At 38.1% G+C, this 12,530-nt stretch overlaps 1 protein-coding gene across 1 annotated transcript in view; it reads left to right on the top strand.

The window, feature by feature from the left end:
• csmd1a (CUB and Sushi multiple domains 1a) overlaps nt 1-12,530 on the top strand; it is a 297,982-nt gene that overhangs the window by 250,705 nt on the left and 34,747 nt on the right. Inside the window, exons 52-57 of the mRNA XM_073463855.1 lie at nt 4,081-4,269; nt 4,884-5,069; nt 5,977-6,174; nt 7,593-7,766; nt 10,198-10,371; nt 10,654-10,827. Coding sequence (XP_073319956.1) covers nt 4,081-4,269; nt 4,884-5,069; nt 5,977-6,174; nt 7,593-7,766; nt 10,198-10,371; nt 10,654-10,827 — 1,095 coding nt within the window. The remainder of the gene's footprint in view (nt 1-4,080; nt 4,270-4,883; nt 5,070-5,976; nt 6,175-7,592; nt 7,767-10,197; nt 10,372-10,653; nt 10,828-12,530) is intronic.

The following is a 12,530-nucleotide window of genomic DNA, read 5'->3' as shown; positions in this document are numbered from 1 at the left end:
TCTCTTAGCTGTCCTATCGAATTAAGGGCTAAAAAGCCCAAAAATTAATCTTTAAATTAGAGGGGGAAAAGAAAAAGGATGTACAGCAGGTACTTAAACCGTGGTCATTAAGAGAACAATTCTAATTGGAAACATTCTTTTTAATGCGTCAGCCTAATTAAGAGAATTAGTAAATCCAATTTGTTAATTTGACAATTTGCTTCCGATTGAGTGTATTATCTCTGCAGGATCTTGCCAACACTGTAGTGTTCTGACCATTAGCGTAGTTCGATTTGGAGTCGTGAGGTTTTTCAGCTGCCCTTTAATCATGGGTTTTAACTTGTGAAGAATTTGTTGGAGATGACCACCAATCTCAGTCATAGAAAATACAATTTACACTGACACTGATCCTGTTTGGGCTTGAGAGGAGTGAGTCACAAAGTCAGTCTCCTGGCTCTCTGTACTGAAAAAAATCATGTGATATATTTTAGTTTGTGGGTTATATGAGCACAGTGGCCTGAAGTAATAGTATTGTATTCTCCCTATGGTGTTGTAAACAGAGAACAGAACTTTATAGCAGAGATTTTTCACTTACTATACACTTGGCATACACTTTAAATGCTCTGTTGTGCTTTATATCGAAGCACATCTTACATATAGAACAGTATGTGTATGTAGTGTATGTTTATAAATTGCTTATAACATGACTCTTCTCTGAAGGGCTTTTTGAGGTTTAAGACTCAATTTTAGTATAAATGTAGCTATTAAGATTGGAATGTAAGGAACGTGTTGGAATATATATAGTATAGTAAGAAGTAAGAATGTGTTTGTGTGTTTGAGTCTGCTAACAGCTTGTGCTGTCATGATCACAACTGTATTTTTCTGAAGATTCTTTACATTGTCTGCACTTTCTTCAGCTGTGAAATAGCCTTGGTGCCATTCTTCATTGTATCATGTCTGTACAGTACATTCACTGCCTTTCTAAAAGCAGCAACAGCCTCATCGCTTGTGTACGTGCTTAATGGTGATTATCTTTTAAATTCCACTCCTTGCTTTCTGTCTCCGTGTCTCTACTGTATGTATGCTTAAATGTGTGTGGGAGGCACATGGGTCAGGCTGTAAATACGCAAGTTCATAAGTTCTATCTAGGTATCGGCATATCAATGATATGTTTCTTAGATTATTTTTACAGCCTGTGTGAGGACAAAGATGTATTTTATTTTATGTTTCCTAAGACAAATAGTTCAGGTTTTGTATTAGTCAGCTAAAGCTATATGAAATAGAGTCAAAGCCAGAAACAAGTTTGTCAGCATCTCAAAAAATATGTTGTTGGGGTAACTGTCACAAAAAATATTACAAAAAAAGTGAAAGCAGTCAGTATAATTATAAAAATAGGCATTTATTTGATACTTTAATAATCTAGAATGCATTTTCTATTCGAGTATATCAGGGCCATGGAAATTTCTTGAAGCAAGTCGATGAAGCAGCCCATCAAGCCAGTGGGACCAGTCACTGTAGTGTAGCCTATGCACATACAATGTAGATGTAGGGTTGGCCCAAGCTGCCACTTATCTGCTCTTTGCTTGGGAGAGAGCAGGATTCAGATTTGGGTTAAAAGTGCATTACTGTAGGGCAGAGAGCAGTGTGGAAAACAGGGCTTGAGACTAAAGGCGTCCCTTCATCCCGGGGGCAACATGAAAATCTGGGTGAACAGAGATCTTCCCCAGTATGCCTTCAGGACGTACTAGGACACATTAGTATGTATAACTATCTCTTTGCAAGTGAAAAACTGAACTGAACGCTGACTAGCATATCACCTCATGTTGTCACTATAGTAACCTCTCTCCACACTTGTTACAGTCACTGGCTGGCTTCTCGGCGCAAGACTCATTAAAAATATGTTGCATTAAAATCCGAAGACATAGTTTACTTTGTCGACATTGCATTGATTTTTTCCCCCCTGAAAATGCTACACTGTGAACAACAAATCTGTGTTGAAATTAGCGCTAGGAGAGCTAGTTTGCTGTTGGCGATCCCTGTGGTCGCTAAGGTAGCTAACAGTTAATGGAGCTAATAGCTAACAGCTAATGGGGCAGAGAGCTAAACACACAGCAGGACTGAAGAGTTTCTGTTCAGAGGAACATTAGTGGTAAGCTGCAGTTTAATGTGACAACACAACAAGTTACAGTAAGCCTAAGTGGATGTACCAAACTACATCTACTTAGTACTAGAGTACAGTTTTGCAGTAAAAAGTACTGTGAATGCTAATACTTTAACACACACAGATTTTAATAATAAAGTTAAGAAGCAACGTTTGATTTTGGGACAGTTAACATTCACTTTGGGACAGTTAAAATTATTTTTTGGGACGGTTTGGAGCCCTGTTTGAAATGTTAGTTGGGATGACTGTTGGATTGCGAAGCGAGCCATGGCCTTCAAATGAAATTACCCGAACAAGCCAGTGGGGCCAGCAGGTGTTAGTAAGACAAGTGGAAGCAGAGGCAGCTATAAGTTCAGTCAACCCACAGAGAGTACCTGCTCTTTGCTTGGGTGAGAGAGGCAGCTCAAAACCACGTTAGGTCAGGGTTATATAATCATGTAGGCTGTCAGAGGTGTCTCTAGGCTACTGATGGCACAGGCTGGTATAGACTGCAGGGCCTGATGATCATTTAAAATTAATACTGGGCTTCCATAGAAATGTGTATCCATTTTTTTTACAATTATGTGTGCACTGATGACTGAATGTTTGGCAAAGGTCTGGCAAAATGATGTATAATCTCTGTGCGTAACCAGAGCAACAACACTAATGGTGTGTGGCATTTTAATAATAGAAATGGACCTGCTGTTTTATTAAGAGTGAGTACACCAAACCATCACCAGATTATCTGGGTAAATGGCTGTGGTATAAGCACAATAATAAACTGTAAGGTGTCCCAATATAGTGTGCCTCATTCTTTGCCTCTGCATGATCCGTCATCCTGTACTGTAGCTGATGGACAGAGGCATTACTTAAATCTGTCACTTTGTTTCCCAGTGTAGCACATTGCAAAAGACATGTAATTTTATATCACAGAAAAGAACCTTCACAATATATTTCTGATATTTTCTACAACACTTCTCTCTTCAACTATTCCCCCAAAATGTCAGGTTTTATTCGAAGGTAATTTAAGATTTTTCAGTGTTTCCTGCAGACAAGAAGGAAAGTAATTTCCACCCAGATAGTACCAATAAAATTGCCAGTGCAATGCAGTATTAAACAACAACTGATCCTCTCATATGGAGGCCCAGCGATAAAATATAATCTAAGAGGAGTTCATGTTCAGTAGTAAGGAATAAAGATTTGAGCCTCCATCTTGAATATTTTTGCTACCACAGAATTATATTGTTAGATAGAAGTGCTGTAATAAGATATAAAATTAGTCGCTCAGTTAGATTGATTTTAGAGCAGATAGAGTGAGCAAAAGAGATGGCACATAACTCATTGGTGAGAGGGACACATAAGATAATTCTTGACAAAAAAAAAAGGGTTTTATAGATGAAAATGAAAATTACACAGTGACTCTGCTGTCCTGACTGGAGTGAGAAAGTCATTCCTGAAATGTAAAGCCAAAAGGGAGAAGAGCCAAGACCAGGTGGAGCAATGACCACATCGGACAGAGAAGGGAGAGCCAAGTGGCCCATTGTGGCGTGTTCTGCTGGATGTTTAGATTGTTCTCCATGCTCTAGCAGTTAAGCTTTTACCCTCAGGCCCAGGAAGAATAAAATGTCTCATTATTTGGAAAGGTTTCAGAATAAGAACTTTATTTACTGCCAATAATCTCTTCGTGTTTGTAACTCATTCACAGCTGTCAGGCGGGACGTAGATGATAGTTGATATGTCTCTTATCAAAAATGCCTGGTAATGGAAACATCAGTGCTGTTATGTTACCAGACTCACCTTTTTCCACTGAAAATCTATGGAGCTAACCTTTTGTTGTCCATCCTGCCAATTATTTTCAGCAATGAAAATGAATTAAAATGGACTGGTAGTTGGTAGAGTTCCTCCTTGCTTTTTTATTAAATCTTTCTCCTCTGTTTCTCTTTGTCTCTCTGTCTGTCAAGCTGCCTACTGTAGCATTAATGACCCTCCACTGAATGGGGGCGTGGTCAACCGAACCAAGCTCCGTCCAGGTAGCAGACTTCAGTTCTATTGTAACCGTGGTTTCCGCCTGGTAGGCTCAAGCAATGCCACCTGCAGGCTCCATCCAAATGGGCTTTTCCAGTGGGACGCATCAACACCTTTTTGTCAAGGTAAAACGTTCTACATCAGTTAGTCACTGCTTCACAGCTTTTTTCTCTAATGTCCCCCCACAGCTATGTCAAATCAACTAAAGTGCCCCTTCATCGACAATGGCCATCATGTCTTAATGTTCGTTTGAATTGATTTCAAATTATAGTTCTTCATACAGTTGAACTGTAAATGTTCAGGCATTATTCAAACTGTTTCTGACACTTTAAACAGTTTATTTCAACCATTTAACCCCTACTTTAAGCTTTTTCACTTTATAACGCCTTTAGATAACTATTGTAACTGTTTATCCATTACTTTGAGTTCACAATTACAACCACTTATCATTACTTTTAGCTCTCTATTTCATCATTTACAGACCTAGCTTTCAAAAGTTATAGATAAATGGTTGGAATATACAGTAGTATAGTATAATATAATAATTTGCTCCCATTTAGTCCTTACTTTTAACTAACTTCATCAACCATACAAATTAGTTGAGCTTCTGTACAGTAACCCTTGGCAACAGCACAAGTACCACTGGTTAGGAATCACTAAGTGATAATGAGAAAAGTTTAAGTTTACGAAGGATTCCTCTACAACAACAACAACAACCTCTCTTTTCGTTATGTGGCAGCTATCTCATGTGGAATCCCACAGTCACCGGGCAATGGCAGCTTCCATGCTAACCAGTACACTGTTGGTAGCCAGGTCACTTACCACTGTAAGCACGGTTATCACCTCGATCCCGGTGTTCCAATGACAGCCGTGTGTTTGGAGGATGGCAGCTGGAGTAATGTTGCCACAGCTCCCAGATGTCTACGTAAGTATTTCTTTTCACTAGGATTTTAAGGGCAGTCATGAAAGGCTGAATTGAGAATCTTAACTCAAGGTCCACTAACTAGCTATTTTCCAGAGATTTTTACTGTATGTTGCAGTCTTCTTCAGTGGACAGAGGAAGACCAAATCTAATAGGTTGATCTTGAATCACAATATGAGTTTATCAAACTATTGTTCCCCAAATCAAAAGTAAAATTTTGTTTTCAAAGAGTATGACTGATACTGAACACAAACAGGTCTGTGTGCACAGTGGGGATTTTCATTATCAGTATCAGTATATCAGTGTAAAAAACTTTTATTATTGCAAAATTGTCACATGCTGTCTGCGTGTAATACAATAGCCTGGATAATATAATGTTTAAAAATTGTCTTTTGTGTATTAAATCAAAATGTGCATCAAGTGTTACATAGCATGGTGGTGTATTATGTATTAGAACGCTAATTAGTTGATAATAATATTCATGGTATGTGGTAGAATTCTAATAGTACAGACATTAGAAATATCGTTAATTTATACATTTTAATTTCTGTATTTGAACAAAGTTTCTCTATTTAAAACATGAAAAGAAATAAAATTTTAAAACAGGATGTTTTTTTTTAAGGCATATACTCACCACAAATCACCAGATAAACTTTCTTGCACTGTGAAATTTTACTATGTGGTCTTCGTAGGTGTCTAATGCTTTAGAGTAATGGCTTTGATTTCTGATGACTTTACTTGTATGTTAGATTCTACATTTTCAGCATCTATAATTTATAGATTTTAGATCATAGAGATTCATGTTTTAATTAGTGATGGCATGTATGTAAACTGAAACAATATGGTGGTAAATAGCTAACAAATGAAGCATGAGCCTTGATTGAACGTTTTGTTTAAAATTATTTTCCAGCAATCCACTGCCCAAGCGTTGAGGGCACCCTCTCAGATCACATGACCTACCGCCTACTCTATGGTAGGTTGGGAGAGTTTGGCTCTATGGTGATGCTTGAATGCTCGACAGGATACTATTTGGGCGTGGGGCATCGGACTCTTCGCTGCCTTGCCAATGGGACGTGGGAGGGGTCAGACGACCCAGCTTCATGCAAGAGTAAGTATTAACACAAACATGAACACCTTCATGACTGTCCTTTGCAGAATATATCTCAACTGCTACTGTCAAATTTATTATTGACCCTTTCCCCTCTGAACAAGCTAATAAAAACTCTATGATTTTATATTATATTTCTTTTCTCAGGGTGACGTTTAAATGTATATACTGTTTGAGACTACACACACTTATATATATATATTTATAATCCTCATATCTAGGATTTTATAATACGAGATTTCTTTTCAACTGAGTTGATACACATATCTATCTATACTCCTTTGTACTCACACCTTCACCTTTGTACAAACACACACACACACACACACACACACACACACACACACACACAGACACATACACACCGGCATGAGAAGGGATAGGAATGTATGCAAGCAAAAAGACTATCAAAAGAATACAACTGCATTGCACTTCAAGCCACAACCTGAACAAAGCAAAACAGCTGGAAAAGTCAGAGAAGGTTTTTCCTGATAGAGTTAGCTTCTTTTTCTGCCAAGAGAGCATGTGCTTTTCAATGTGTTTGATTGAAGGCATGGCCATGTATAATACTGGTTGCCACGGGTCTAGTGGGCTTGACATTAGAAAAAGGACAGCTTGAGAGGGAGTTACATTTCTATGTGATAGTGTGTTTATCTATTCCCATTAGTAACCATAGGTATCTTAACCATTGCATATTGTCTAGGCACTGTGATAGCTATTATGACAGAATTCAGCCTGTTCTATCTAAAAGTGGAGGCAATAGAGGATGATTGCTTTTTCAAATAGAGGGTTACTATGCAGTATGCCTTTGCTGCTTATTTCATAAAGTGAAGTTGGAAAAGAGCATTGTGACTTTGAAAACTTTCCAATGGACTACAGAATCTCTTAGCGTTGCATAATGTATGACATGCCAATAAAAAAGTGAAATGTGTACACTTCAAAAGTAAAAAAAAAAAAAAATGTATTACATTATTGACGTTGATCTTACATTAGAACAGTTTTCAAAGTTTATTTTGCTACATTTTCAATTTATGCCTTCATTTTTTTATGATCCAGTATTTGAGTTGACTGGCCTAACACTGCAGCAGCTCTGAGGGATTAGGCAATGTAACAGAAGTGTCTATTCTTCAAGTTGCCCAGCGGTTTGAGAACAGTGTCTCCGAGGACATTAGTGCAAAAGCGATCTTACATGTTCTGACCTAAATCTAATTCGTCCAGGTGTGCTATTGGAAAACTTAATTTACAATGTTTAAATTCAGGATGACAGCTTACAAAGACTTGCCAATATAACTCGCTTCATATCCAGATTTTTTAAAACACAGTCAATAGTACTAGTTGCCCTTTAATGTTATGTAATATATTATTTCCAGTGTTGTTCTGCGATGACATGCTCTTAACACCTGCGTTTTATTTTGTAGTCATCTCCTGTGGTGAGCTTCCATCTCCACCCTTTGGGACCAAACTGGGGACGCTGACCACATTTGGAGCTACTGCAATCTTTATGTGTAACCATGGTTACACGCTGGTGGGGTCACATGTCAGAGAGTGTGGTGCTGATGGACTGTGGAGTGGTGCGGAGACCAGGTGTCTAGGTAAGGTCCTTTAGATGTGATAAGATATACATTGTGTTGTGATCTGTCCAAGGCCAGTTTGGTGGTGAAAGTACATTCAACAGGTTTAATGGTGTGAATCATTGAAACCAGAAGAAAGGGTACACTTATTGAAATGAAAGGACTCATCTTGCATGCCATATCTCTTGTATCATTCTGGTATATTTCTTTATGACGTTCTGTCTGATTAGTACCTGGTATCATCAGTCAGACTGGCTGTACTTTCAATCCTATATAATAAAGCATCCAATGCAGAATATAAAGAAGCAAACAGTATAATGTGATATGAAAATCTTCCTCTTTTTCTGCCGTGAGCAGTAGTATCACTATATCTTGTACAACTACTGTCAAGAGGCTAAACTGTGTGTAGACTTTAATGGGAATGTGTAATAATTTTATACCTGTGCTTTATTAATACATGGGGTTGCTACAGGTGTCTAGGTAAGGTCCTTGGAAATAAGACCAGCAATAAGTAAGATAAACTGTGCACATGCCTCAGTGACTCAAATGATCTACTACTGAGACATTTTATTACTTAATACATTAAGGGCTTGATTTAGACCTTCAGTAGGCACTGACCAGAAATGATTAATCCTGATTTTACATGCACACTCTACTCCAGTGATTCAGCCTTGGAGTTACATGCCTGAATAAAATGCACATTTTATGTGATGAGTGTATAAATCAAGGCGTGTCCACCTTCACATTATTATTCTGTAATTTGGATGCTAACAAGGGTAAAAGGCAAAGTACACTTAATTCACAGATTAAAAAAACCTTAGCAATCACTCTAAATACAATATGATGTATATCTATAGAATATCTATAGATTACACAATATAAAAATATCAGAGCCCAACGATACTGGATTTTTGGGGCTGATGCTGATATAGATGTTAGGGAATTAAAAATGCTCATATCGATCGGCCACTATTCATTTTTTTATTAAATGTATACGTGGTTATCAAACATATGTAATGGAGCCAGGTTACTTTACAGTTTAACAATAGATTTTATGGTCCAAAATGACATCAGTGCCCTGAAACAATAAAATTCACTGACAAGTTAATAATAATAAGTTATCTACATTATATAACATATCCGGCGTAAGAGATATATCTGTGATAGGGACTAAAGAATATAAGAGAATACACTATGAAAAAAATAAAATATAAACATATGTATTTTATGATAATCACTATAACCATTAAAATGTGTTTTTTGTCTGTTTAGATACCAGTTATTTTCATTCAACCTAAAGGGACCAAACCTACGATGTTTCTAATTAAGCTATGTGAAGTTCCTTCTCAAGAGGCATTTTCATCTTTGTATTAAGTCCATCGTTCTAATTTTGAGTTTTAAATGCCACCAAAAGAAAAATGTTTAGGGCTCCTATTAGTCTCAAATGTTTTCTAATAAATAGATACTCAGTATAGAGATGATGTTCCACAATCATCTCTAATCTGATTTTATAGATTTTTTTTTTTTATAATTTATTGAACAAATGTTTCTCTTGAAAGGAAGCAAAAATGTGTTCTTCACATTTTGGAAAGGCTTAAATGTCGGCGTGTAGCTTTTCACACAATCCTCTGTGTATTCAGGAGGCACAATTATTGATGCCACAATAAATCCCAATTTGTTTTAGAGGAACCCTCAGACATGTGCACTGCTATGAACAATTTTGGTATTAATATTCATATTCTATGTGGTGTGTTTGAACAATATTATAAAATAGCACTTCTTGGATATTGATTTTGAGTGGATGGCGTAGAAAAGTGTAGAAATATCTGCATTTCATCCGCTGTAATCCCAAATGAGTTCTGCAAAAGGAGTCAAAGTTCTAGATGCCTTTTTTGCAGCATTAATCATTTGAGAGAGTTTAGAAAAAACGATACTAAATGCCAAATAGATCAAAAAGTACCGGGCCCTTAGTCATTGAGTTCATGAGGCACGGAAACATGAAGCGAGGGATTGACTGTGAAATGCGGGTGATTAGTCTTTTAACAGCTGAAATGGTATTGAATACAATTCAATGATTCTCCACACCTAAGCTCTCAAGATGTGTCCTGCAATTTACGTGCTTGAGTTTTAAGAAATCATGAAAGGACGTGGTACTTCAAGGCCACTTAGAGAACGCAGACAGATCGTTTAAAATGTTCTGATTTTAACAGACCATTAGAGCATCTGTAATTGCTGCATGGTTAGGACTGCAGTCACAGAGCTGTGCTGTCTTTGAACATTGATTTGTAGATGCACAGATGATGCCACACTCCAGACATTGAGATGTTTAGGTATTGAGACAGCTCCTAAAATCGTCTGGCAGTCTAATTGTTGGGACAATAAAAAAGAGTAGATGTTTTTAAAGTTGTTTTTCATTAGACTGCATTAATCTCTATATTTTTGTCTCTTCTAGCTGGCCACTGTGACTCTCCAGATCCTATAGTCAATGGCCACATTAGTGGAGATGGCTCCAGTTACCGTGACACAGTGGTGTACCAGTGCATGTTAGGATATCGCCTAATCGGCACATCAGTCAGAATCTGTCAGCAAGACCACCGGTGGTCTGGAACAACACCCGTCTGCGTCCGTAAGTGCTTTATGAAACCAAAACCACTGTAGTTCATCTGCATTGTATAATGATTTATTGTTCTTCCATTTAATGTGAAAAGCTGAAAAGATTTTCCTATATTAAGTAGATCCATTATGTACAAGAGTCGTAAAGGAAATCACACATTTTTCAGGGTTTAAATTGTTATTTCAATGACTATCTCTGCAGCCTCTACTTGGAAAAATATCACAAACACAATGCTGCACATAACACTTTTTCCACAACTCCAGTTTCTCATCATACCTCTCTCTACTCCCTCAGCTATTACTTGTGGTCACCCCGGCAACCCAGCCAACGGGCGGACCAATGGCAGCGAGTTCAACCTCAATGATGTTGTCAACTTCACCTGTAACAGAGGTCACGTCCTCAGTGGAAACGCTCGTGCTCAGTGCCGACTCAACGGGCAGTGGAGCAGCCCCCTACCTGTCTGCAAAGGTCACAAATATGAGTATTAACACAGACTTACAGACGTATAGCCCCGTACATCCCTGTAAATGCTTCAATCAGGTTTTCAGATTAGAGTCCAGAGGAGCAATATGGTTTTTCCTCCCTTTCACCCCTGGTATATATGGTATATATAAAATCTAGGAAAAGTAGTTGTATCATTGCAGTGGATGAATGTGATGGGGTATTCCAGTATCTACACCTTTCAGATTCTAGCAGCTGGTGAGTAAAATGTCATCATAAACAAATTGAGTGATGACCACAATGACTTAAATAAGACGCAGGCTGTACAGCACATAAGATTTTCCATTAAAGTTATGCATATTAGATAGTCAGCATGTATTCAGTATTTTTCGGCCCGATTTGCTTCAAGCTACAGTATGTCAACTGGAACATTTTTGGCTAAATCGGCTGCCAGCAGACTGTAAAATTGAGAACTGAATAATCGTAGCGTAAACACATACTTAACATAGAGCTGTATTTAGCCACAATCAGTGTGGTGTGTGTGTGTGTGTGTGTGTGTCTAAAAAACATGCATGCGCACACACAAACACACACACATATACACACACACAGTTGGGTACATGTCCAGAGACACATTCCTCTCCTCTGCTAACCATGCGTGGTCGTTACACTACAAGCCTCCCCAGACCTCTGGTAGTGGAAAAGTTATGATATACTAAAAGACGCACACACACACACACGTATTCAGCACAGTCATGAGAACAGATCAATACGACATAGTTGCTCACATGGGTTTTCCATTGAGGGGATTCGTCCTCGCTTGCTTGCTTTCTCCATCTCCCTCACTTTTTCTGTCCTCTCCCTCCCTCTCCCTCCCAGCAGCAGCTGTCAATTATGAGTCTGAAACTTTCTTTGTTCCCATAGGGCGCCAGACTCACACACACCCATCCACCTACGCACGCACACACATACACATACACATATCCAAGTCCCCCATGGACTTGAATTTGAGTGAATGTCAGTCTCCCCAGTGACATATGGAAAATAAAACTCCACTTTTATTCGACTGGCATCCATCCAGAGAGCAGAGTAGAGTTAGAGTAGAAAGGACCAGAGGAGAGAGTAGAAAACTCCAGAAAACAGAGCAGTGTGTAACAAAAGAGAAGTTTAGAAAAGACCAGAGCAGAGAAACAGTGAAAATCTGAATTTGTGACAGGGTTTAGTGCCCTAAAAAGAATCCAAACACGTCCTGTTTGTTCTGTAAATGTTCACTTCCAATTTACTGTATAGTGCACTAAATTCACGGCCCTCAATTTTGAGCCCAAAAGAAATATATAGTGCCCTTACAAATTCCCACAATTGAAGAAAAAAGTGGCATCTGTGGCATATTCACTAGTCTCTACTAACAGTCCCATAATGCAGCTTGTCTCATAGTGCACCTGTCAAGGATGACACAAGATGATAATCGTTAATAAGTATCCTCTCAATTAATCTCAATTTACTGCTCACTTCAAAGTAAACTGTTGAGTGTCAGTTAAATAGGAAGTAGTGAAATCATTTGTCTCTTCTCTTCTCTTCTCTTCTCTTCTCTTCTCTTCTCTTCTCTTCTCTTCTCTTCTCTTCTCTTCTCTTCTCTTAGCACAATCCATATCCATCAATATCCATTTGAACCCATCGGACCGAAACCAAATGAAGAAACTTTCCTGCCTATAAGAATTATTTAAATTGTT

Source organism: Pagrus major, chromosome 4 (assembly GCF_040436345.1).
Source record: "Pagrus major chromosome 4, Pma_NU_1.0".
NCBI lineage: Eukaryota > Metazoa > Chordata > Actinopteri > Spariformes > Sparidae > Pagrus > Pagrus major.
This window is presented reverse-complemented; position numbering and strand designations above follow the sequence as displayed.